The 27,504-nt window shown below is 41.0% G+C and overlaps 1 protein-coding gene across 4 annotated transcripts in view; it reads right to left on the bottom strand.

The window, feature by feature from the left end:
• The window catches only part of ndl (serine protease nudel), a 64,549-nt gene that overhangs the window by 7,370 nt on the left and 29,675 nt on the right, over nucleotides 1-27,504 (bottom strand). For 3 of the 4 annotated variants that reach the window (XM_067787507.1, XM_067787510.1, XM_067787508.1), the window contains exons 2-14: nucleotides 20,675-20,812; nucleotides 18,600-20,618; nucleotides 18,115-18,529; nucleotides 16,947-17,595; nucleotides 16,369-16,872; nucleotides 8,506-8,839; nucleotides 7,187-8,438; nucleotides 5,960-6,129; nucleotides 4,483-4,596; nucleotides 3,630-4,419; nucleotides 912-1,103; nucleotides 332-834; nucleotides 98-256 (exon numbers count right to left, since the gene is read on the bottom strand). In XM_067787507.1, coding sequence (XP_067643608.1) covers nucleotides 98-256; nucleotides 332-834; nucleotides 912-1,103; nucleotides 3,630-4,419; nucleotides 4,483-4,596; nucleotides 5,960-6,129; nucleotides 7,187-8,438; nucleotides 8,506-8,839; nucleotides 16,369-16,872; nucleotides 16,947-17,595; nucleotides 18,115-18,529; nucleotides 18,600-20,618; nucleotides 20,675-20,812 — 7,239 coding nt within the window. Of the gene's footprint in view, nucleotides 1-97; nucleotides 257-331; nucleotides 835-911; nucleotides 1,104-3,629; nucleotides 4,420-4,482; nucleotides 4,597-5,959; nucleotides 6,130-7,186; nucleotides 8,439-8,505; nucleotides 8,840-16,368; nucleotides 16,873-16,946; nucleotides 17,596-18,114; nucleotides 18,530-18,599; nucleotides 20,619-20,674; nucleotides 20,813-23,831; nucleotides 23,900-27,504 lie in introns of those variants that run through there. The other variant, XM_067787506.1, reaches the window with a different exon arrangement.

Raw genomic sequence — 27,504 nt, 5'->3', positions numbered from 1 at the left:
ATATGACTTTATTCGTGGACTACAGTAAAAAGGGAAGAACTTTTCTCATCTCTTCAAGCTAAACAAAAGCATAATCAAAGGTTATCTCATTATATACCTTTCTTTCTTCCAATGCACAGCTGTCTCTCCTCGTCCGCGCCGTCATGACAATCACTTATACCATCGCAAATCTTTGCATCATCCAGACACTCGCCAAGTAAACAACGAAAACTTTTGCAAACCGGTACTCCATTAGGCTGTTCACATTTTGGTTTGTCTTTAACAAGATCGAAAAGGACGTGACACAAAAAAAATAACAAACAACTTTTTGAAACTCAAACTCTTTACTTACCAATTATATTCTGTATCGTACCATACACTTTTTCCAAACTTCGCAAAGCCAATGCATCCTTAAAACTATCACAATTTGTATTGTTATAATCGAACAGCGCCATTGGATACCAACCAGTATTCGTTTCACGACAAGCCAAAATACCTTGATCAACCGGTTCGAGTGCAGTGCGGCTGATATTCTTCTTACCAAATTGTGTGCAAGTAGTAAAACGAGAAATTGCCTTACCCAAAGCATCAATTCCATCGCCGTCATTGTCGTCTAAAGCTTCTCTCAATGTCACTTCATCCGACAAATTTATAAAATCTTCGTCGCTCACTCCCAATTCATCGATGAGGTCCTTTGGTGGCTTACGTTCCACCAAACGATAGCAGGACATATCGGATGACTTACAGAGTGCATCATTTCGCTCATCAATTGCAGTAACGGTTTTTATGCGGCCACTGTTGTCATCATGTAAAATGGCGATGCATTGTTTGCCCTCTTCGGATAAGCGCGCTGAGCTGGGATGAAATGTTTTGTAGACAAAACGCAGTAAAACAATTGCTTAAAGAAGGTTTTAGCTCAGATAAAAACTTACAAATCAGGCAAAAAAGTAGGCAAAACATGATGTGTGAAGTGCGTGGGCTTTTCCAAATGATACAGCAGAACATCACTTTTGGGTACTCGTTCAAAACAGTCGACGCGTCGTATTTGTTCGTGTGTGCTTTTATGGCGAAGATGTTTTGACTTGCCTCCGCCTAGTAGGACAGCGATGTAATTGATATGGAATCTATAAAGAAATTAGTGTGAAATTAAATTTATTATAACGAAGCTTGATGTCGATTGTGGCTTTTTTCTTTGCCTGGCAAAATAGTAGGATGAAACATGATCGGAGTTCTAATGGACTGTCCCTTAGTAAAGCAGAATGTGAAACACTTATCGAGATCTTTTTTGACCAAAAGCATAGAGTCAGAATGATCTGCGAGTTTGCAAAAGGGCGTTGAGAACAAAATTAGGTATGAGGGCGCCTGTGGTGTGATCACCAATCTATCGATTGATCTTTTTAAAGGCATCTAAGAACAGCTTCATGCTAAGGGACCGGTATTTTTATGGGGCGTTCATGTGGGCACGACCTTTCTATGAAAGTTTGAAAATGTGGTAAATTCCCAACAAAGATTCAATATATACGTTTCCACGGACTGTCGAAATCTTTGTTGTTTGTTGCGGTTCTGAACTTTGAATAGCGGTAACTGACACCAATTGGGAGCCCCAAAATAAATCAAGCCTTCCTCCCCACTTATTTTCAAACTCTTTGGAGGTCGCCTTCCTCGAAAGAAATACTTTATGGTCGCACCGTTTTTGTCCAGATAACGGGAGAGAATGATTGTGCAGAAACGCTATGATTTCGAATAAGACCCTGGATAAATCATTCTAGGACCTAGGTGAGAATAGAGCGGAATACTTTCGAATGGTTCTGGCAAAAGCTGAACAGTCAAACAGGAATTGCCTCATCATCATCCACGCAACTGGTCTGGAAAGGCGTTTCCACTATATTAAGACCCTGCATGGACTGTGGCCCGATGAATGCCAATCACTACTGATAGATGAGCCTTGGTGAACGCATAATTTTAGCAGACCGCTTGCCATCAACTTTCGAAGAGGTATGATCCGCCTAGCTTTTGCTGTCTTGAAGCCTATTTATACAGAAGCAGATCACCGTGGTGTGATGGTAGCGTGCTCCGCCTGCCACACCGAATGCGCTGGGTTCACACCCCGGGCAAAGCAACATCAAAATTTTAGAAATAAGGTTTTTTAATTAGACGAAAATCTTTCTAAGCGGGGTCGCCCCTCGGCAGTATTTGGCAAGCATTTCGAGTGTATTTCTGCCATAAAAAGCTCTCAGTGAAAACTCATCTGCCTCTCAGATGCCGTTCGGAGTCGGCATAAAACAAGTAGGTCCCGTCCAGCCAATTTGTAGGAAAAATTAAAAAGGAGCACAACGCAAATTGGAAGAGGAGCTCGGCCTAAAATCTCTTTGGAGGTTATCGCGCCTTACATTTATTTTTTTTTTTTAGATCATAATTGAGCAGCGGTGCTACAAGTTTCCTTCCCCCTTTAAATTCAGTTCAGTTGTAGGCATATGAGCTTAAAAATCAGCGTGACAGTTGTCCAAACTTTTAAAATCTAAAAAGAGTTCTCCGACCACTCGCGATCGCAACACAGTTGAACTCAAAGTTGTAATAGGCGCTTTGTTACCATGGAGTTAGGGGTTGGGGGACGGGATGGCCAAAAAGGTTCAATGTCTTAATGATGCTTATTGCCGGAACGTACCAGATCTGGGTTCAACATTGATAACAGTCCCCAAAACCACAACAACTAGCGAATCGTATCGAACGCCAGACAGAAATCCCCACCAATTATCTCTTCGAACTTATACCCATCCATGAACCAGTTAGCTAGACCACAGCCCGAAATGAGTCCTTATCCTGTATAGGGGGAATGACTTAGGTGGAGGTTGCAGAGAGAGCAGTTTTTGACAAAAATAATTTGTCCTTTCTGGGATAGAGGTAAGGATACTGGTTTGCACAAAGTTGGAAAGCCCATATCACAAACTATCGGACCCCAGCCGCCTAGACTGCGATCTGATACCAACCAGGTCTGTCCGCTATACTGACACTAACATTTTGGTAATGATCGCCATGTCTAGCGAGTTCCAGCAGACCAGCATCCCGTATCAATCGGCTTGACTACTATCGCAAAACGTCAGAGCACAATCGTTGGCGAAAGTCCCCAGCTCTTGCTCAGGAGATGCTGCAGCAGAAAAAGGCAAACAGTACCTTGTTATTCATATCCTACTCCAAGAAAGTTCCATAGCTGGTGACCCCAAGTCCCATGACAAGGGGGTGGGGAGGAGGGATGGTCTAGAAGGTTCAGTGTGATCATATTAAATCGTTTCCGAGATAGTTGGACTTTTACCGGAACGTACGGGATCTATTTCCGGCTAAGAACCATCAACATCGATAATACTCCCCAAAACCTTTGGGAAGTGCCTTTATCGCTACAACAACAGCAACAACTAGCCTTCAACTTCACTGAGGAATGATCCACGACAAAAAATCCATAATCGGGCCCAAAAAATGACTCAAGCTCTCCATTCGTGTATGTATAATTAAGGAGACAATTTAGAGTTTGTAGATTTTGAAACTCAACTTCAGCAGTGACTGGACTCAGCTTTGAAAAAATAGTAGACGTCCACACTCCCCTTAACCTCCCAAAAAGAATTCATTACAAATAAATAACTGAAAAGAAAACTCACCTCACTCCAAATTGACACGACTCGTGCACCAACACCCAATATCGATCAACCAAAGCACCAACACACCACAATTGTCCATCGACGTAAACATCAACTATCCACGGCCAATGCATTTCCTCCACAGCCTCATGCAATTTATTATCAATCATCAGCGATATATTTTTTCGACTCTCAATAACCTTCTCCATTTTCTCGAGTATTTCATCTTTTTTGTTCATCAAAATCATTGACGACGTTGGAGGTGTAACATAGACATTCGGTTTACCATATGTCTCTAATGCTGGTCGCAATCCTGAGGATGATACACCGTCCGAAGATATTTGATCCCCCGCACTTATTGTCTTAATAGGTTCGACGTTGTTTGCTTTGGCTTCACATTCCACAAAAAGACCCGAACACTCATTACTAGTGCGTTCTATATGAAGCGTACGGGCTTTGTTATTCAAATCATTTGGTCGGAATTCATTTCGGAAATTGGGGAAATTGTGATTGTCGGCAGCGATGGAAGAAAAATGTGAATGTATACTTTTGGGTTTGTGAAAATCGGGATGAATCGGTACAATAGTATCGTGTGTAATGAAATGGGTTATGTTGTAGAATTTTAAACTTTTGAATCCAAGTTGTGTACAAACGCTGCTTGCTGTGTTGGCTATTTGTTCGACGAGTGGGATTTCATGAGTACACACTACGAGCCATTTACCATGAGAATTGCGTGAAAATATCCCAGCACTGTTCAATGTTGGACGTTTATCAGCATCCAACACGATCTCGCGTCCATTAGTTAGTGCGACTGGAAAAAGGAGAATCATTTGAGTTGAATATTTGCTCTCAAACGATATTATTTAGTACTTACAACAATCCTTTTCGTCCTCCTTGAAATCACAATCGATGATGCCGTCACAGCGCTTTTTTAGTGATACACAAGTTTTTGAAAGTGGACACAGGAATTCACTGGACCGGCAGTTATCTGAAGGAGAAAGTTTTGTCTATAACTCATGAGTAGCTCAATGGCTCTTTATAATGAAAAAAAAACCATCACATTGGTGGGTATTCTGATTTGACTCTGCCTGTTTATCCGCGATATACCTTCGAAGAGGATTAGGCCGAGCTTCTCTTCCAATTTGCGTCATGCAACTTTTTGATGTTTTTTTCTTTTCTTGAGCCATGAAGTCGAGACCTTCGGTGTGGTAGACGAGCACGCTGCCAACACCTGCTAATCAAGTTTACTATAATAATGATGCACTTGCATGTTCCTTGTCATCTTGTGTTAAAGCTTGCAATGTCTGTCCTGTCAGGGCTGAAATCCCAGTTGGTAAAGTGCTCGAAGTAAGAGAGACCATTATCAACCGTACCGGCAAAGGACCATCAACATCGATTCCCAAGGCCTTTGGGGAGTGTCCCAATCGTTACAACAACAACAACAACAACATCACCCGTATCGCGAATCCTAATAATCTGCGTTAAACCTTACACTGTCTGTCCTACCAGGGATGAAGTAGTAGCCTAGTCTTGAAGGAAGTACGAGGTAGATGGTATTCTTAGAACGCCGCTGATACCCAATAGCGCTGTCAGTTCTACTGACACTTATATCTTGGTTATGCCCAACCTGTCCAATGCGTTTCACAAGATAAGCACGCTACTGAAGAGAATCGACTTGTCAGACATTTCATGAAGGCAATGTACTCACCTTGGCGAATGTCCCCAAATGAGTTATCGCACCTAATGGATGGGGCGTAGCACTGATACAAGAAGAAGAGTCCCCATCTCTCGCCGATGGCCCTCTGCAATAGAACTAGGCAACCGCGGTCTTCTTAATTCCATCCTTTACATTTGGCCGCCATTGCAGTTTTCCGTCGAAAATAATCCCTTAATGTTTATCCCTACCGGCGCTCTCCCTATAAGGGGACCTCCGAATGTGGGGATCTTATATCTTCTCGTAAAAATAATCAACTTCGTTCAACCAGGATCCTTTCGTTTGCAAGGCAAGGCTTTGACTAATACATACTGACTGTTGTTATTTGGCGATTGACCTCCGAAGAGATCTAGGCCAAGCATCTCTTCCAATTTTTGTAGCGATCCCTTTTAATTTTTTGGAGCTGCATTTAATGCCGACTCCGAAAGGCAGCTGCAAAGCAGGTGAATTTTCACTAAGAAGATTTTAATGGCTGAAATATACCCGGAATGTTTGTCAACAGCACTGCCAAGGTGCGACCCCGCTTATGAAGGCTTTGACCTAATTGAAAAGGCTTTATTCTAAATTTTTAATGTTGCCTCAGGTGTGGCAGGCGGAGCGCGCTATCATCTCACCAAGGCGGCAAAATTAAACTTACCACAATTTTCTTCATCAGTTAAATCTTCACAATCAGATTTTCCATCACAGATGAGGATGTTTAGTGTTCCTTTTAAAAAGTCGCGACAACTGCATGCCTCCTCATCGGTACCATCTTCGCAGTCCAAAATCCGATCACAACGATTTGTTTGTTCAACGATTTGAGGTATCCTGAATGTTATATAAGATGAAAATTGTATTCAATAAATAAGTTTCAATATTACTTTTCAGATCATAGATCATAGATCAAAACAGAGTCATTAAGTGCGTAGTCCTGAGTACATGTATAAGGAGCCCAACTACGTAAAGCAGAGTTGAATTTTTGGTCGTGCATAAATGAGAGCGGAGCTGGATTGCTATTAAGATTAGGATTATCTGAGTTCGGATGCATTATTAAATCCTAGAAATTTTCGCGCGGACTATTCAGCCCGAATGGGTAAAATAAGAAGGAACATAGAGTTCCGTGGTCCCGCTGGCCATTTGTAGACTTCCCTTATACAGAAGGGGAATGAGCTAAATAAACTCTACGGCGAAGCCACTTCCTCCTGTTGGTTGACGTAATGCTTCTGGCTATAAGTGGATGGCAGGTGATCTGCCGAAATAATTATATTCACTAGAGCTCATTTGGTGGTGGTGATTTCAGGGTTTCTGACGTATTAACGTCGCACGTTTTTACATACTGAAGAACCCTTCCTGCTGCAGCTTCATGGTGAATGATAGGGTGGAGTCATCGAGTCAATTCGTGCTTGGATGCCCAGTTTTTACCGGAACTATACAAAAGTATTTCACGCTCGGTTTTCACGAGTCTCCTGAGAGGTCAAGATCAGTCATATTTAAGACTATATCATCCTTACGCAGCGAATTTCTTTTTCATATAATTTAAGCAAGCTTCTACTACTGGCTTAGCTACCACTCAACCTAACCTAACGTGGGTTTCATATGAATCTTAAATAAAAACATATTGATTGGTATATTTATGGGTCACTATCACATGGGAATACTCGGTGAAGGTGAAGGAATCCCAGGGAATGATTTCTAGCGGAACTTTGGCGTCAATAAAGAGATAAATAGTGTTAAATGCTTCCATTACAGATGCCCCGCTCTGAACATGCATTCTTGGAATGAATGACATTGTGCACAGCATTAGCAGTTGCGTTGCAGTAGGTCTGCCCACCTTTTTAGCGCTCTTTACATAAGTTTATAATATGATATGATATTTGATACCCACCTTTGACAAACGAATTTTCCCGGAATGGTTGAAGTATTAAACTTTGGTTGTTTTACAGAAACAGTTGCTATTGTAGTTGCCTCAGTTCTGGCTATTTCGGGTACTTGACTTGAAACAGAATTTATTGTAGAAGACATTACAAAGTCCTTCATGGTTGTTGTAACCAAATTCTGAACATCAAATGGTGTTTGGGATTTTGTATTTGTTGCGCTTGATGACGGCCCTTCAGTAGTGATTTCCGTTGTACTCGATTCCGATGTACTAATCTCTTCTGTTGTATAAATGGCAGTGTTGTCGGCCAAAATTGTGCTTGGACTATCACTAGTAATTTCAGTCGTAGTTGGAACAGTAGAAGATGCAGTAGTTTGAGTTGTCATAGACGTGTTAGTGTCTAGAGTTGACGATTCCGTATTATTCATTACCGTTTGCACTGTACTAGATTTGATCGTACTTCGTTCGGTTGTATCAAATTCGGTAATATTCTCTTTAGTAGTACTACCATCCGTAGTAACTTCTTCCGTGCTTAGCGTTTCTGGCAAACTGTATGCCATTGTATTCATTTGAGTTGTAGTTGTTGCGTCGGTGCTGCTAATTTTGGTAGCAGATGTTTGAAATTCTGTTTCTGTTTCCGTTTCATTCGCGATAGTTGTGACCATTATTTTTGCTTTTTCTCCATCTTCCTTCTTCTCTTCATCTTCAACCCTTTCACGGACTTCATGCCCCTTATCTGATAGCTTGCAGGGTGGTGAAGTTACCACATTCTCAGGATAATAGTCACTCTCCGTTGTTGTTGTCATATTGAAGCTACTACCAACCATATCTGGTATGAAATTATAAAAACAACCAACCTCATCTTCCCCACCTAAACAATCCACCACACGATCACAACGCTTCTTCATGGCTATACAACGTTTACCACCCCAAACACAAGTATATCCCGGACAAAGGATACGGGGTTTTATTTTACCCGAATACTTCATTGCCATTTCAATCCAATCCAAATAAAGTGACACACGCGTATAGGCACCAACCTCACCTGGACGTGCACATCCATTGCCATGACTAACAATGCCAGCCAAATACCATTCGTCTGTATTGTTGACACTGCGACAGAAGAGTGGTCCACCCGAATCACCTTGGCAAGCATCTCGCCCTCCACTTATATCACCAGCACAAACATTCTCGGACATTTTATCGTCCAATTCAATACATTGCTTACGTATTGGTACAACAACTTCACGTAATTGATCGCCTGAAAAGAAGTGCAATTTAAAATGACGATACCTAACATCTTAAAAACGGCATAAAGTTAAGCTTACTTCCAGGCCCTTTCTCCCGCACCGCACCCCAACCTACTGCAGTGCATAGTGTATTTTCTTCTGGTCCCCAAATCCAATCATTGCCAGCTGTACTTCGTCCCATATCTGGTAGACATATTGGTTTTACCCAACGATTAAACATCAACGGTTCATTCATTCGCAGCAACGACAGATCATTCCTCATGCTTCGTCTCTCATAAGCCTGATGTACAACGACATTTGTAATGCTACGTATTTGTGCAGAACTCTCAAAACTTGAACGACGTAGCGTGCCAGCACGAATTTCGTAATAGTATTTGTGGTAGTTAATGACGCAGTGAGCAGCGCTGAGTATCTATCGAAACAAGAGATAAATCGGCTTATTTTCGGTGATGTTATTTATAAGAGCAATGCTTTTTAGGAGTAATGGTCTTCACAAAACCTACTACAACTAACTACCAGCAGACCCTTCCTCGTTTCTCTGCAGTTTAGTCTTATAGAATAATAATTTCAGACTAATCTAAGCCATTGCGTAATATTTCCCTCATCGCATTCCCCTCCAACTGCATTTTCTTTCTTTTTTTGTAGTTTTACTCTTCCTTCATTTTCTTCTCTCAATTGTCTAGACCTTTGCCATGTTCTTCTTTAATCGCTTCTGGTCTTCCCTTCCTTACTGCCCTTTTTCTATTCTTCCATTCTCTCCTATTCTTTCTTTTTTTACCTCGTTGGCTGCCGCACCTCTCCCCCTTTTACTATTAATATTTGAAACCTCCAGGCGCAAAGTATTTGCGACATCAAGGACCGATTTATGCTAAATTGATTCACCGGCCATCTCGTTTCCTCTTATGATACTGTAACGAATTTTCTGCAAATCCTCTTATTTGCAATCCTCTGCTAAGTTCGAATCACTAAACTGTTGAATAAATAACTCCAATTTGTAGTAATGCAAAATGGCCTTTATTAAAGTGCTTCACAATAACACTCAACTGTGCAACGAATAGCTTGCTTAATAACCACACTGATTGATAGCTCAATGAAACTCTGCTATTCAAAATAATACTGCTATTGCTCGCTAGATATCGTCTTAATCGGAACTGCTTGACAACTCAAATCAAACTGAATTCCTTCTTACTCGCTGGCGCCGCTTTTATAGTTTACGCTGCATACTTCTAGGCTCTTCGATTTCCAGAACTTACTAGTTGTTTCGGCTACAAAATCGCCAGCCACAACTACGTGCACAAATTATTGCTCACTCTTGTGACAACTCAGATAAGGTATATGCATGTGTTTGTAGTTTACAGTCTCCCGCACACACATAAGCGTATAAGTAAATTCATCGGTGTGTGACATCTCATCTCTTGCTGCCTTGTATGTAAATGTTGCTCGTCGGAATGTGTACATATGTGTAGACGCAATTATTTATTCGTTTAAGTAGATACATAAAGATTGAATTATTGATGTGAATGTTTGTAGTTTGCGCACATAGGCATATAAGTAAATGCATCTGTGTGTGACATCTCTCTGGGCTGCCTTATATATGTGTATACTTGATTTAATTATTAACGTAAATACTGCTTGGCATGGCCTTAGCATCGCCTTAGTGATGGGATAATTTAGTGATGCTAATATCCGTGACACTGCCCTCTACCTAAGTCTGATCGTCCCGATCAGACAAATCTCTCGATCTAAACGTTGCTAGCCTTTCCAAATGGACCACCTTCATTTTGGTTCGTGGTTTACCGATGGTTTGTATGCGGTACACTACATCGTTGATCCGTTTTACAACTTTGTATGGGCCTTCCCAATTACACTGCAATTTCGGGGACAAACCTTTTTTACGTTGTGGGTTGTATAACAGCACCAAATCTCCTTCCTGAAAACCTTCTGAATTAATCGCTTTATCATATCTGGCTTTCATCTTGTCACTCATAATCTTTGTTCGTTGCCTTATCAGATCATGTATTTCTCTTAGCTCTTCTTCCAAATCACTAGTGGATTTCCTGACATTTCTCTCCGCATTGGCATCTATCCCAAACTTCAAATCAGCTGGCAGTCTAAGGTCATTGCCAAAAATTACTTTTGCAGGGGTTTGGCCCGTTGTCTCATGCACTGCTGATCGGTAAGCCATCAAGAATAATTGTATGCGGGTATCCCATTCTTTATGGTACTTGTCCACTACTTTCCTTAAGTGCTCCTCCAATGTTCTATTGAATCGTTCTACCATACCATCGGATTGAGGATGCAATGCAGTTGTCCGTGTTTTTCGAATGCCCAATGACTTACACATTTCCTGGAACACAGCCGATTCGAAATTCCTGCCTTGGTCAGAATGTAACTCCATTGGTACACCATACCTTGCAACCCAATTGTTTATAAAAACTTCTGCTACCGTTTCCGCTTCTTGATTTGGGATTGGGTATACCTCTGGCCATTTGCTGAAATAATCCATAACTACCAGTACATATTTGTTTCCGCCGTTGCTAGTAGGAAATGGACCGGCGACATCCATAGCGATCCTTTCAAATGGCGCACCTGAGTTATATTGCTTCATCTGGCCATGACTTCGTGTTCTGGGCCCTTTCGCTCTGCTGCAAACCTCGCAGTTCGCAATCCAATCAGTGACCGACTGACGGCAACCAACCCAATAGAATCTCTGTTTAATCTTCTCGAGCGTCTTCGTGATTCCAAGATGACCTCCGCTTGGACCATTATGCAGCTCGCTGAGCACATCAGGAATCCTCTTTCTGGGAACAACTATCAGTTTATTCTTGTATTTACCATCCTCACTCTCCCATACTCGATGAAGGCAACCGGATATCAATTCCAAACTGTTCCACTGTGCCCAAAATGACTTCGCAATGGGACTCTCTGCTGACATCTCTTCTCTGTTTGGTCTTTCATTTCGTTCGAGCCCTTGCATAACACGTGACAGATCTGCATCTTCTAGCTGGCACTTTCTTAGCTGTTCCTTGTCCCATTCATCTGTACATGTTATAGTCATTAGCCGGACATCTATAATGTCTTCTTTAGCCTCGGCTTTTGAACAGTGCTTGCATTCCAAACTACATGGTCTTCGTGACATTGCATCGGCATTTCCATGGGTACTACCTTTTCGATGCTCAATGGAAAAGTCATAGCTTTGTAGTCGCTCGATCCACCGTGCCAATTGTCCTTCTGGATTACGGAACTGCAGTAGCCATTTTAAAGCTGCGTGATCTGTCCTGACACGGAATCGCTGGCCGTAGAGGTATTTGTGAAAATGTTTAACGCACTCTACCAATGCCAACAGCTCTCTCCGCGTAACGCAGTAGTTCCTCTCTGGTTTTCCAATCGAACGGCTGTAATATGCAACTACCTTCTCCTGTCCATCGACCAGTTGTGATAAAACGCCTCCTATAGCATATCCACTCGCATCTGTATCTAGAATAAATGTTGCTCCTGGAATCGGATATGCTAACATTGGGGCAGTGCACAAACGCTCCTTCAATGTTTGGAAAGCCACTTCTTGCTCCTTCTTCCATTCAAAAGCTTTATTTTTTCTTGTAAGCTCATGTAGGCTATGGGCTACGCTGGAAAAATTTTGTACAAATCGGCGGTAATATGTGCACAGCCCAAGGAAACTTCTTAATTCATGTAGGTTCTGTGGTCTTGGCCAATCCTTTACAGCCTCTATCTTTTCGTTCGCAGTGCAGATGCCCTCTGTCGTTACCTTGTGACCCAAATAATTTACTTCCTTTTTAAACAGCGCACACTTTTTGGGACTTAACTTCAGACCAGCGCCAGCTATTCTTTGGAAAACTTCCTCCAAGTTCTTAAGATGTTCATCGAAATTCTTGCCCAATACGATGATGTCGTCCAGGTACACCAAGCATGTTTTCCAATGTAGTCCTTTCAATACCTGATCCATGAGTCTCTCGAAAGTAGCTGGTGCATTACATAGTCCAAAGGGCATTACTGTAAATTGCCAAAGACCATCTCCGACGCTGAAGGCTGTTTTCTCTTTGTCTTCCTCATTTACCTCCACTTGCCAGTAGCCGCTTTTCAAGTCCAGTGTGGAAAACCATTTCGTACCAGAGAGCGAGTCCAGAGTGTCGTCAATTCTTGGCAATGGGTAGCTATCCTTTTTCGTAACGTCATTCAACTTCCGGTAGTCCACGCAAAACCTCATTTTTCCATCCTTCTTCTTTACAAGTACTACCGGTGAGCTCCAGGGACTAGCTGATGGTTCGATGACGCCGCTGTCGCTCATTTCTTGTATAATTTGACTCACAACTTGCCGCTTCGCCAGTGGAACACTACGTGGAGCTTGACGGATCGGCCTCGCATCTCCAGTGTCAATTTGATGTTTCACAACGTTGGTGCGGCCTGGTTTAGAACCATCCTGGTCAAATATGTTCGCGTACTTTAGGAGCAGTTGTTTTGCCTTACTCTGATATGCTTCCTCTAGCCCCTGCGTCCATGCCGTGATGTCATTTGAAAGATTAGTATTACTAGCTGAAACGTGTTCCTGGAGCTGTTCACAGTTAATAACTACTTCAGCCTCTTGGCATCTTCCCAAAATAGCTCCTTTAGTTAGTTTGAGTGGTGAATTGAACTCATTGAGTACTCTTACTGGAACACGTCCATCTTGTTTTGTCATAGCCAGGGTTTTTCCTACAAGTATGTTCAGTGCTGATTTGTTTGCTGCTTCGACAACCCACAATTTGTTTGTCCCACAATCTCCATCAACCTTTGCCCAGATGACTGCTTCGGATTTTGGTGGTATTCGCTGACTCTCTTCCACCAGCACTCGTTTACTGCTGTAGCCTCTCTCGTAGCCGAAATTAAGTGGTACATCCATGTTCTTATATCGCATCGTCTTGCTTTGCATGTCGATCTTGATGCCCTGGTCGATTAAGAAGTCCACTCCAATTATGATTTCATCAACAATCTCTGCCACTATAAAATTGTGTACTACCGTGACGTTCCCAATTGCGACTTCACATGATACTTTTCCTAGAACCGTGCTGTCTTCTCCAGTGGCTGTACGCAATCTTGCTCCATGCAATGGTGTTATCTTCTTGTTGACTAAATCCGCTCGAATGATGGAATGAGATGCACCCGTATCTACAGTCAGTAAACGTTCCTTTCCATCCACATGTCCTCCGACAGTAAGATTGTTTGACCTTCTTCCAATTTGTGAGATAGAGATTATGGGGCATTCAATTGAGGGAGCCAGCTGTCGCCCCTTGCGGCTGACTCGCTTTAGTTTAACGATTGAGTGGACTTGGAGATTTGCTCATCTCCTTCAGCTCTGCGTTTACGGCCACCCACATTGTTGGAGCTATTGGGACCGGTGCTGCAATGTCGTGCAATATGACCTGGGTTGCCGCACTTGAAACATTTAATAACTCCGGCATTTTTCTGTTGTGATCCCTTCAGTGCTTCCAAAATTGTGTCTACCCATTCTGGCCTTTCTACTTCTACACGATGAGCCTTATATGCTGGTTTACTTAATAGGGAGGCAGTTTCCTGAGTCAATGCATGTGATACCGTTTCAGCAAATGTCAGTTTTGGGTTCGCGTATGTAGCTCGCTTCGTTTCCACATCTCGTATGCCATTTATAAAGCTCTGAATCTTCACTCTTTCCGTGTATTCCACGGGTGCATCCGCATTTGCAAGATGAGCCAATCTTTCAATGTCAGAAGCAAACTCCTGCAAAGTCTCGTTAGCTTTTTGGTAGCGGTTTTGCAATTCTATTTGAAATATCTGTTTCCTGTGTTCGCTTCCGTATCGCCGTTCTACAGCAGCCATCAATGCGTCATAACTGTTCCGTTCGTATTCTGGAATAGTCTGTAAGATTTCGGCAGCTGGTCCTTTCAATGCTACGAAGAGTGCGGCAACTTTATCTTCCACATTCCAGTTGTTCACTGCTGCGGTCTTCTCAAACTGTAGCTTAAAGACCTGGAAAGGAACAGAACCGTCAAAGGATGGTGTTTTTACCTTTGAATTACTCGCTGAAACTGCTGGACGATTTAATTGTAACTGCTCCATACGACCCTTCAAATCATCGACTTCTGCCTGAAATTGAGCGATTTTTTCATCCTGCGCTTCCAGCTTTGATGTTACCCTTGCTTCCTGTGCTTCTAACTGTGAAGACATTTGTGCCACCTGCAATGATAAGCGCTCCTCTTGTTCTTCCATCTTTGATGTTATGCGTGTCTCCTGCGATTCCAGTTGGGATGCCATATATGTCTTCTGTTCTTCCAATTGTGATGTTATACGGGTTTCCTGCGATTCCATCTTCGATGTTATGCGTGTCTCCTGCGATTCCAATTGTGATGACATGTTGGTGGATATTTGCGATGACATTTCTGTTATACGTGCCTCTTGCGCTTCCAGTTGGGATGCCAGTTGCGACGACATTGATGCTACTGTCGATGTTTGTGCAGATATTGCAGCCAATATCATGTTCAAGTCTGTGCTGGTAACCGTCTGCGATGTTTCGTTTTTCTCTTCAATTTTTGTTGTTGTTTCGTCCCCATCAGGATAAAAGACAAACTCGTCCACATCAATTCCTTGCGACTCCATTACCTCTCGCAGCCGTGCTTGAAGTTCGATCTTATTGCCGGTTGTATTTAATCCACGGTTCTCCAACTCCTTTTTCAGTTGCTGGATCTTCAATTCACTGAACTTTGCCATGTCCAAGTTGTATTCCCAATCTTCTGAATTTATTCAACAATTCCTCTTCTGACACCAATTGTAACGAATTTTCTGCAAATCCTCTTATTTGCAATCCTCTGCTAAGTTCGAATCACTAAACTGTTGAATAAATAACTCCAATTTGTAGTAATGCAAAATGGCCTTTATTAAAGTGCTTCACAATAACACTCAACTGTGCAACGAATAGCTTGCTTAATAACCACACTGATTGATAGCTCAATGAAACTCTGCTATTCAAAATAATACTGCTATTGCTCGCTAGATATCGTCTTAATCGGAACTGCTTGACAACTCAAATCAAACTGAATTCCTTCTTACTCGCTGGCGCCGCTTTTATAGTTTACGCTGCATACTTCTAGGCTCTTCGATTTCCAGAACTTACTAGTTGTTTCGGCTACAAAATCGCCAGCCACAACTACGTGCACAAATTATTGCTCACTCTTGTGACAACTCAGATAAGGTATATGCATGTGTTTGTAGTTTACAGTCTCCCGCACACACATAAGCGTATAAGTAAATTCATCGGTGTGTGACATCTCATCTCTTGCTGCCTTGTATGTAAATGTTGCTCGTCGGAATGTGTACATATGTGTAGACGCAATTATTTATTCGTTTAAGTAGATACATAAAGATTGAATTATTGATGTGAATGTTTGTAGTTTGCGCACATAGGCATATAAGTAAATGCATCTGTGTGTGACATCTCTCTGGGCTGCCTTATATATGTGTATACTTGATTTAATTATTAACGTAAATACTGCTTGGCATGGCCTTAGCATCGCCTTAGTGATGGGATAATTTAGTGATGCTAATATCCGTGACAATACGATGCACGAACGTGATCCACTCCTAATCAGACTCGATAGATTGATTGCACTTTCGGCAGACTGAGGATGCCCTAGAATACTATATCCGGTTTGATTTGACTTTGTACAATTTGGAAGTTACAGTTCATTCGAGGTCTAAAAACCTATTGGTTTGGCATGTGATCATGTAGGAAATTACCGAAAAAAGACTCATAAGAGTTGGATTTCATTAAACAAGTTCTGAATATCAAAGTGGAATGCTAAAAAGAAGACTTATTCAACTTATGGTCTATAATAGTTGAGCATATATGTAGTTCAAAAAATCTCCAAATGTGAACATATCATGTGAGACAAAACTTTTCATATCAACACTTACCCAATTTTCTGTATAGATGGTCCCACCACAATGGAATTTTCCATCTCGATAAATACCAACAACAAAAGGCCACTGCATTGGAGCACTGTAACTTCCACCCACGATACGTTCGTCAGATACTTCACGCTTCAGTCTGTCTTTTTTTAATTTCACCGAATCAGATAATGCACGAGATCGTTTTTGACGGAATGGAGATTTCTTTCTTTTCTTCACTCGACCGCATGCAGTTGGCGCGCAATCAACAAATGCGGCTTGGTCTTTGAGCTTATCACCTGCGTTCCGTTGTTGACATGATTGAGGAAAATGAGCTTGACCCACGATGGTGGGTTCAATGAAAGGACCCGTTAATGTAATCTCACGAAACGATACTATTGGCTTTGTACTTTGATCTGCTTCATTTTCACAAGCTTCATACGCCCATTTTTCAGCATTATTGCAAACAGGATACCAATCACCACGATAGTTGTGAAAGAGGAAACCACTTGAACTGGAAACGGCATGTGACTGAAAGTGCAAGCAAAAACGAGTATATGGTACGCGAAGTGTACTTTGGGAGCTCTTATGCCTACAGTACTTACCATATGATCCTTTACATCTTTCACAATTATATTGCACTCAAGCTCATCACGTCCATTCAAACAGTTCATAATACCATCACATTTCTCAATCGCACTATAACACATCGATACTGTGGATCGATGAAACTGAGCGTACTTCTCAGGACCATCATAACAGGAATAAGATGCATCCGTACAACCAAAACAGCCCAATTCATCTTCGCCCATTGGACAATCCGCATAGCCATCACATATACGATTGTTGGTCAGACGATCGATACAACGACAAGCTGATTCGTCACTGCCATCATGACAATCAACCAAATTATCACACCACGAACTTTTCCGTATACATTCCTTGCCGCTATAGCAGCCGATCTCTTCGGGCGACTCACAATCGTAGTGATCCGCATGACCCAAATGATCGGGAATACTTGTGTATGAGGCATAAATGATGTCAGTTGACAGATTTTGTGCGCTGGTACGCATTTTAAAGTTGGCATTGGAAAAACTCATGGCATTCATGGCGCCACCTCCACTACCCATCCCTGAGGTGGATGACATTTTATTGCTATTTGCATTATTTTGCATGTAGGTACAAAAGAATTGTTGTTGTTGCTTTTGTGGTGAGGCATTCTTGGAAAACACATTGGCCATGTTACCTTGATTACTGCAAAAATTATAAAAAACTTATTAGTTTTAGCAGCCTCAAATATATCGGCAGCCCTAAAATCACGAATATGTAAAAATAAATAAATATTTACATGGGGCGATATACATGCGAGGATATTTAGGCAACGATTCTTCTCTAATTTGCATCGTTCTACTTTTAAAATGTCCTACACATTGGCGTGGGGGCCTATATGTTCTATGCCGACTCCAAAAGGCATCTGTAACCAGCTTTTCATGGCACTAATACACTAATCATCTTGCAGATATGTTCATCCCCCCATATCTTCCTCTGCTAACTATTTTCCATTTCTCCTTCCTATTTCTTTCCTTTTCACATTTCATTTCTATTCATCCTAAACTCCAACACTCACACTTCCAATACTATTCCCACTCCCACTCTCACTACACTGCCATTCCCAACTCCCACTCTCACAAAATCGACTGAGAACTCACGTTGTGTACACATATACACAGACACACATTCACTTTTTATTTATAAGATGGGGAAGTCACTTACCCTCCCCCGCCTGTAGCGCCAGTTTGTGCAAAGAAGCCAGCTGTCGGTCCAAAACTTTGTTGTGGTACAAAGAAAACACCGTTATTCATATTCATACCCATTTGCGTATTCATAAAATTATTCTGCATGCCTTGAAAGCTTTGAAAACCTTGACCCCACATTGGGCTCTGGTTGACCATACGAAAATTGGCTGGTGTTAGGTAAAAGCAGATCGGTATCGTGGGCATGCCGAAATTGGGATTATAAAGAAATTGCGCTGTTGCCTTCATTGTTTCACCAGTCACCGGAAATCCACCAGGACCGCGGCTTGTAAAATGAGAACTCGGTGGAGGTGTTACATTTGTTGAGTTTCTATAACCGCCTCTGTTGCGTAAGCGTTTAGCTACCTGCTCGCAGAGTGACATAAACTGCATATCTGAAATTAAAATTATGAACTATTCGCATAACCAATGCTGGTTTTGTGTAAAAAACAAAAAAAAACTCACCCTGAAAAGAGTCAATATTCGCTGAATTTAGTTTTGCGCCATTCTTCATCATTTCCTGTACATCTGCTGCATCAAAGGTATCAATTAGCTCGTCTTGTTGCACTAGCGAGCTTTTACGAAATAGTTCCTCCCAAATTTGTGGATCATACGCGCTTGGTACGCTCGTATTTTTTGTATCTAAGGTGACGCTTACTTCTTTGTTGGTCTTAGGTTGGAGTTGCCGCTCAGCGCTTTCAAGCATATATTCTAAACTCGTTGGACTATCCAGAGGATGTTTTGAGCCTTTTCCCTGCAAAACTGATTGTTCATTTAACTCATCCAATTTTGAAGCTGTAGGCTGTGGAGGTGTTGTAGCGCAATCTCGCCCATATGTGATTGTAACACTTGTAAAATTACTTAGTGTCACCGTACGATTCATAACCAAAGTGTGAGTGGACAGTATATCTGGATCTATTGTTGTGTACTCAATGCGCTCGAAATCTGCCAGTACACTTGCAGCTGGCACTCCCTCTCCTGCTATTGTATCATATTTCAGTTTACGTAATTTATCTTCATCCACATCAACACTTTCTGTGACTAGTTTCAGTTCTTGGAAGATATCTTGCGTAAATGTAGCACTATTTTTTTGAGTTGTTGCAGCTTTGTCTTCGCTATCATCATGTCCATCTATAATCCAACTTATTCTATCAGGTTTGTTCTCTGTTGGTTCTTTTGTTGGTTTTGCTGTTGCTTCGGTCACGAGTTCATCTTCGTTTTCATTTTCGTCCAGTATCCAAGTTATTTCTTCTGCAATTTTCGTTGTTAACTCCTTCACTAAAATTGTTTCAGTTGTGCTCTTGAGCTTCATTTCTGGTTTTGCATCATCGTCATGCTGACCATCGATTATCCAGCTAATTTTTTCGGGCTTATCATCGATTGTAGTTTTAGATTTCTGTGCTGCTTCACTTCTAAACTCTGTTTCCAGTGGCTTCGCAGTTGTTAATGGTCTATCCGCAGGCCTCACTTCTTGATCGTTTTCAAAACCATCCAAAATCCAACTTATCTTATGCGATTCATTATCTGTATCCAAATTAGCAGTATCATTGTGATTTTTCTCAGTGCCGGTCTGTTGGAAATCCACACTCGTTTCACTGACTACTACCAAACTCACATTGGTAGGCCTGTATGAGGTCGCTTCTGACATACTATCAGTTCCATTAGGCACTATAGAGGTTGTCGATATTGTGGCGGGTACTATTGTTGACTCCGGTTTAATCGAGCTCACAGTTTTCTCTTTATTTTCCTTTGAAGCATCTTTCATCGGTACACCATAGTCTGGACCATCGATTATCCAACTGTAATATATATGTTTATCCTCATTATTCGTACTCGAATGGTTTTTTCCATCATCTCCTTTCTGCAAGTCTGCATTGAAGCTAGTCTCGGTTGTTGAGCTTACTATCACTTCTTCATTCTTTTTTTTATTTTTCGTACTCTTTTCATCTTTGTTTTGTGTTTTATCCTTCACATTCTCTTTGGAATCGTGTGAAACTGAGCCTCCACTTTGTTCGAGGGCTTCTTCATTTTCATTGAAGATATCTTTCATTTTATCCATTTTTTCACTGATTTCTTTAGCTAAGCTATAAAGTTGTGCAAAGGCCGCCATACATCCACTGCTATTTATCGATTCTTTTTTACAACGAAAGTACTCCTTTTCCAATTTACTTAACTCCAAACGAGTGCGCTTGTTACGTACTTTCGCATAGAGACTATCAAAATCGGGTTCACGTTGTAAAAATATCGGATCCAACATATCTGGCACGAATCTAGCTTGACGATGATGTAAGATTCTCGCACGCAAATGTTGTACGTCTAAGCTTGGGTCGTAATCTTTTAGTGATTCTATCGCATCATTGTTTGAAATGGGACCAGTGGCTGTCTCAAGCTCTATATTTGACGAGATGTGATTCGAATGCGAGTGTTTCCCGTTTTGGTGTTTCTCGTGTTGCGAACTCAAAATTTTAAGTTTATGAAGTTTTTCTAGGCAAAGTTTATAGTTAAATGAATATAAAATGCATAGGTCTTATTCAACTTACCTATTCTATCTAGTGCTATTGCGTAATAAATTAAAGCCATCATTATCACCACCAGCAGTAAGCCCAATACGGCTAGTATACGCGTCAAAACAGTTTTGAAGCATTTTCTTTGAGATCGTGTGCGCTGAATATCATTATCTAATAAGTGAAAAATAAACTGGTATAAGTAAGGGTGCACTCAAAGCCGACGGGGGCCAATTATCCCTTGCAGACACTGCCAGCGGCACCATCAAGACATTGCTTTAGGTGTGTTCAAAATACTGCTCTCAGAACCGCCACGGGTTGTCTTCTTATGTCCCCAGACCACCATGTACATAATGAGGCGAGAATACTCCCCATCAGGGAGAGAAATGAGATGCTAACCAAACAGCTCTTGTTGAATACCTGAAACCTGGGCATCCCAACAGACATCTGATTGATGAACTAACACCGCCCAGGGGCTTAAGGAGTCATCTCCTTAAGCATTATGTGGAAATACGGCACCTGAGAACTCAGCCGTATGAAGCCAAGAAACACAAGCAGGTCCTCAGTGAACTCCACAAACAGGCGTCGGACCTTTATGCCAGGAATTGCCCGGTGAATCCAGTGCTCAAAGAACAATAGAGGAACGCACACTCCCCATGGAAACGCGAGTCACTCTAGCTCAACTTCGATCTGGATACTGTGACAGGTTAAACTCTTACATATCCAGAATCAACCCCGACATACAAAATGTATGCCCTGCTTGCAATGTGTCCCCACATGACACCAACCATCTCTTCAATTGTAATATGGAACCAACGCCTCTAACGCCCCTCTCATTATGGTCCACCTCTGTTGAAACAGCAAGTTTCCTTGGACTCCCGTTAGAGGATATTGATGGAAATTTGTGATCGGCCGCACCTATTGGATGGGGCGAAGCACTGCTACAAAAATAACAACAACAACTGACCTGAGAATCACATATGCTAGCAACGAGGCTTTATATTTCCAATTTCACTCACAAACTGCCATCGATATAATCTAACGGCAGTTCAAGAAACTTGCAGTTTCAATAAGGTCCCTACCATGGGTGTTAGAGTCGTTGGTTTCACATTCCAATTGAAGAGATGGTTGGTATGATGTGAAGACACATTACATGCAGGACATACATACATTGCGTATGTTGGAATTGATTCTTCATAATTTACAGTTTAACTTATTGCAGTATCCAGATCGAAGTTGAGCCAGGGTGACGTGCATCTCCCTGGGAAGTATGATTTCCTCAACTGCGAGTTTCGTGTATAAGACTATGAGAACTGGGTTCGTCGGGCATTTATTGGCATAGGACTTTGCCCAGACTCATCGTGTATAAGTTTGAGTTATCAGGTTCAAACGGCTGAGTTCTTATGCGTCGGATTTCTTCATGGTACTTGAGAACATGCACCTGGAATGTCCGTTCCCTAAATGGGATTGGTGCAGATGCCCATAATGTTCTCCCCAAAGCAAAATCCGACAACACCGCCATTCAAAAAATGCGAAGGACCAAGCAGGGAAGAAAGAAGATTACAAATTGTGACATCTACTGGAGTGGTCATGCAAATAAAAGCAGTTTCAGCGTCGAATTCGTGATGGGAGTGAGACTTTGTAGCCAAGTACTGACACACCTGTCGACGAAAGTCTCGCCGCTAGCCGAATAAAAGCAAAGTTTTTAATATGTATATTAGCGTGGGTCAAGTTTATTGTTGAAAAGACACAACCAGTTTCTGAATCTATGGGTCATACTGAGTAATTTTGTCCATGTAACCATAGGTCTGAAATGAATTTCGAGACTCCCTAATTTTGTTAGAAAATTGTATAACCCAATACGAATAGCGGCTCTCACAAATTAAATACATGAAAATAAATGTCAAATTCGGATTCGGATTGGGATAAACAATTTTCTAACAAAATTATTAAAGTATCCAACGCTTTCGGCGATAAAACTTTATAACATAAACATAAACAAGTGTGACCCATTACCATCACACCCACAAACGTTGAAGAAGCCATCCAAAAGACCAAACTCTCTGAATCAATAGGCCCAGACGGAATAGTCATGCCAATGATAAAAAAAAACCTTGGCGCTGAGCGGATAAACTACCTAACGCACGTTTTCAACCTGTCGTTGAAGTCCTTGTCATTCCCGCCGAACAATGGAAAATGGCAGGGATAATTCCCCTACTAAAGCCTGGTAAACCAGCTAACGAATCGACCGATATCACTCCTTTCGCCAATAGCGAAGATATTGGAAACCGTCCTGCTCTCTCATTTCACGGTGAAACTTCGCCTAGCACAAACGAGCGGTGCCCCTCGTTATGATATAAAAGTCGTTCTTGGCGACTTCAACGCCAGGGTAAACGAAGAACGTGTTTTTGGCCCCACAGTCGGAATGTTCAGCCTCCACAACGAAACCTCTCCTAACGGACTGAGGCTGATCGACTTCGCCGGTGATCGAAACATGGTCATATCCAGCACGAGATTGATGCATAAAAATATATATCACGCTAAATGGCTGCCGACCATGTTGTGATGGAAGGATGACATGCCTCCTGTTTTAGATTTGCGCACGATCCGATGACCTAACATCGACTCCGACCAAAATATGGTCGGACGGGTTCACGTCCGACGATTGGAATCTAAGTGTTCTTTGCCCAGACCACAAGGAAGGGGATTCTGCAAACTGCGTCAACTATCGTGGAATTAGCCTTCTTAATATCGCAGATAAGGTCCTGTCAAATGTTTTGTGTGAAAGACTGAAGCCCGCCGTGGTTCAGCTGATTGGACCTTATCAGTGCGGTTGCAGACCTGGTAAATGTACTATCGACCAGATTTTCACAATGCGCCAAATCATGGAAAAAACCCGCGAAAAGAGAATACACACACATCACCTGTTCGTCGATTTAAGAACCGCCTTCAAAATCACGAAAAGGAGCTGCCTATATGCCACAATGTTTGAATTTGGTTTCCCCGCAAAACTTATACAGCTGTGCAAAATGTCGTTGAACAACACCATCAGCTCAGTAAAAGCGTGCAATTACTGGCGCATGCTGAGGACATTAATATCATCGGTCTGAACGCCGTAAGTTCTGCTTACTTCAAACTGGAAAAAGAAGCGGAAAATATGGGTTTGATGGTGAATGAGGACAAAATGAAGTACCTGCTGTCATCGAGCAAAGAGTCAGCGCATTTGACACGTCCGCGTTGTAAATATAGTCGGCGAGGATTTCGTCGGTAACATTGACAATATTCGCGAGGTGAAAAGACCGGAAAGTCTAGGAAGAAAGTGGTAAATTGTTTACATAAGTTCATCAATGGATGGGTTATGGCCTGTTCTCATTATCGTACAGTCATCCGCGTAGAACACAATGGTAACTCCTACGGGTGGGGAAAGGAGCTTCGATATGTAAAAATTAAAAAAAGCTGAGTATCTTGTTTAATTCTTCCGCGTTTTGATGTTACGTTCCTCAACTGCATCTAAATAAAGTTTTCACTCAATCATTAGATCAAGATATGTATTTCTAAATCGTGAGTCCGAATAACGACCTATGTGAACTAGAGAATTAGAGGCGTACTAGTTGAATTTATAATTTATCATAATTTGTATAAACAATTTGGCAGTTTCATATTTATAAATTGAGTGAAGATGGGATTCCGATACGACCCATGACCCAGGGCCTGAATCGTGTTATACGATCACGTATGTATCTGTCAAGCTTTTCTCAAAAACGATAATACATAGTGAGTCTAATAAGTACTCGTAGCCGCTAATTCCGTATTACCTCAATCCGTTTCATTTCAATGCTATTGCGATTCAAAAAATTAAATTCGATCACAGGTCGTATAACACGATACGGGCCCAGCAAAACAAAATTTTTCGGTTGAAAAAATAACGTTAAAATTATTGAAAAACAAATGAAACAAGTAAAGGTGTCTAAGTTCGGGTATAACCGAACATTATATACTCAGCGTGAGCTTCAATTGCAGATTTCATTTCAGATAAATTACTTTTCTAAATAACACGTGGCACCGCCCGTTTAAAAAAAGTCTCCACATTTCCTCGTACAATAAAACTCGATAAGTGAAATATCATTGATTCAAAACCATTTTTTGCTAAGTATAGCTTATTATTCTAGTCGACGACCCTTTTAAACTTGTTTTATATCTAAGTTAAAAAAAAATAAATGTAAGGCGTGATAACCTCCGAAGAGATCTAAGGCCGAGCTTCTATTCCAATTTGCGTCGTGCTCCTCTTGATTTTCCCTGCAAGGCAGATGAGTTTTCACTGAGAGCTTTTCATGGCAGAAATACACCAGGAGCGTTTGCCAACGACCCCGCTTAGGAAAATTTTCTTCTGTATCTAAGTTGCCGTGGTCTTTAACCGATCCCGTCCTTTTATACTAGAAATATTTTCTGCTATAAGGAAAATATGTGTACACAATTACGATATGTTAATTTTTCTCGAGTTATGGCTCCCGAAACATAGAAAATTGCTTAGTCATAAAAGGGGCGGTGCCATGCCCATTTTTTAAAGTTTGAAGTTTTTCCTATTTATCGTTATAAATCCACTTAGGAAATGAAATACCATTGATATAAAGCTCTTTTTTGCAAAGATATAGCTTATTTTATTCGTCCACGACCCTCTTAAAAATCTTTTATATAAAAGTGGGCGTGGTCCTTAACCGATTTCCTTAATTTTTCTTCAAAGCATTGTTTATAGTAAAGGCAACCTCCCTGCCGAATTTTGTTACGATAAGTTTAACGATTTTTGATTTATGATTAATAATATTTGTAAAATTGATTTTATCACAAGTGGGCGGTGCCACGCCCATTTAAAAAAATGTTTTCATATTTTTATCAAAAGTCTCAATATCAGTCCACACGTCAAATTTCAAAATTCTAGGTGTATTATTTACTAAATAATCAAGTTTTTTGTGTTTTCCAAAATGTTATATATATAAAAAGTGGGCGTGTTGTTATCATCCGATTTCGCTCATTTTCAATACCTATCTATTCTTCGTTCTAGCTATTCTAAGTTATGCTCCAAGAAAGAATTGGAATATATATGCAAAGAAATTGACCGATTAAATACAGTAAGAAACTCAAAATACTGGTGGAGGGTTGCTAACTCGTTAAAAAACCGTCCTCATAGTGTGACTGGTAGTTTGACGCTAAGAGATCTATATAATCATTATACTCAGTTGAGCAGAGCTCACAGAGTATATTTACTTTGATTGGATAACGGTTGGTTGTACAGGTATAAAGGAATCGAGATAGATATAGACTTCCCTATATCAAAATCATCAGTATCGAAAAAAAATTCGATTGAGCCATGTCCGTCCATCCGTCCGTCCGTCCGTCCGTCCGTCTGTCCGTTAACACGATAACTTGAGTAAATTTTGAGGTATCTTGATGAAATTTGGTATTTAGGTTCCTGGGCACTCATCTCAGATCGCTATTTAAAATGAACGATATCGGACTATAACCACGCCCACTTTTTCGATATCGAAAATTTCGAAAAATCGAAAAAGTGCGATAATTCATTACCAAATACGGATTAAGCGATGAAACTTGGTAGGTTAGTTGAACTTATGACGCAGAATAGAAAACTAGTAAAATTTTGGACAATGGGCGTGGCACCGCCCACTTTTAAAAGAAGGTAATTTAGAAGTTTTGCAAGCTGTAATTTGGCAGTCGTTGAAGATGTCATGATGAAATTTGGCAGGAACGTTACCCTTATTACTATATGTCTGCTTAATAAAAATTAGCAAAATCGGAGAACGACCACGCCCACTTTTAAAAAAAAAATTGTTTAATTCAAATTTTAAAAGAAAATTTAATATCTTTACAGTATATAAGTAAATTATGTCTACATTCAACTCCAGTAATGATATGGTGCAACAAAATACAAAAATAAAAGAAAATTTCAAAATGGGCGTGCCCCGCCCTTTTCCATTTAATTTGTCTAGGATACTTGTAATGCCAGAAGTCGAACAAAAATTTACCAATCCTTGTGAAATTTGGTAGAGGCTTAGATTCTAGGACGATAACTGTTGTCTGTGAAAAAGGGCGAAATTGGTTAAAGCCACGCCCAGTTTTTATACACAGTCGGCCGTCTGTCCTTCCGCTCAGCCGCTAACACGATAACTTGAGCAAAAATCGATATATCTTTACTAAACTCAGTTCACGTACTTACCTGAACTCACTTTGTATTGGTGTAAAAAATGGCCGAAATCCGACTATGACCAAGCCCACTTTTTCGATATCGAAATTTACCAAAAATGAAAAAATGCCATAATTATATACCAAATACGAAAAAAGGGATGAAACATGGTAATTGTATTGGTCTATTGACGCAAAATATAACTTTAGAAAAAAACTTGGTAAAATGGGTGTGACACCTACCATATTAAGTAGAAGAAAATGAAAAAGTTTTGCAGGGCGAAATCAAAAGCCCTTGGAATCTTGGAAGGAATACTGTTCGCGGTATTATATATATAAATAAATTAGCGGCACCCGACAGATGATGTTCTGGATCACCCTGGTCCACATTTTGGTCGATATCTCGAAAACGCCTTCACATATACAACTAAGGGCCACTCCCTTTTAAAACCCTCATTAATACCTTTAATTTGATACCCATATCGTACAAACACATTCTAGAGTCACCCCTGGTCCACGTTTATGGCGATATCTCGAAAAGGCGTCCACATATAGAACTAAGGCCACTCTTTTTTAAAATACTCATTAACACCTTTCATTTGATACCCATATCGTACAAACAAATTCTAGAGTCACCCCTGGTCCACCTTTATGGCGATATCTTGAAAAGG

The sequence above is a fragment of the Eurosta solidaginis genome, chromosome 5 (genome assembly GCF_040869045.1).
Source record: "Eurosta solidaginis isolate ZX-2024a chromosome 5, ASM4086904v1, whole genome shotgun sequence".
In the NCBI taxonomy this organism is placed as follows: domain Eukaryota; kingdom Metazoa; phylum Arthropoda; class Insecta; order Diptera; family Tephritidae; genus Eurosta; species Eurosta solidaginis.
Note: the sequence above shows the minus strand (reverse complement) of the source record. Positions and strands in the feature narration are given on the sequence as shown.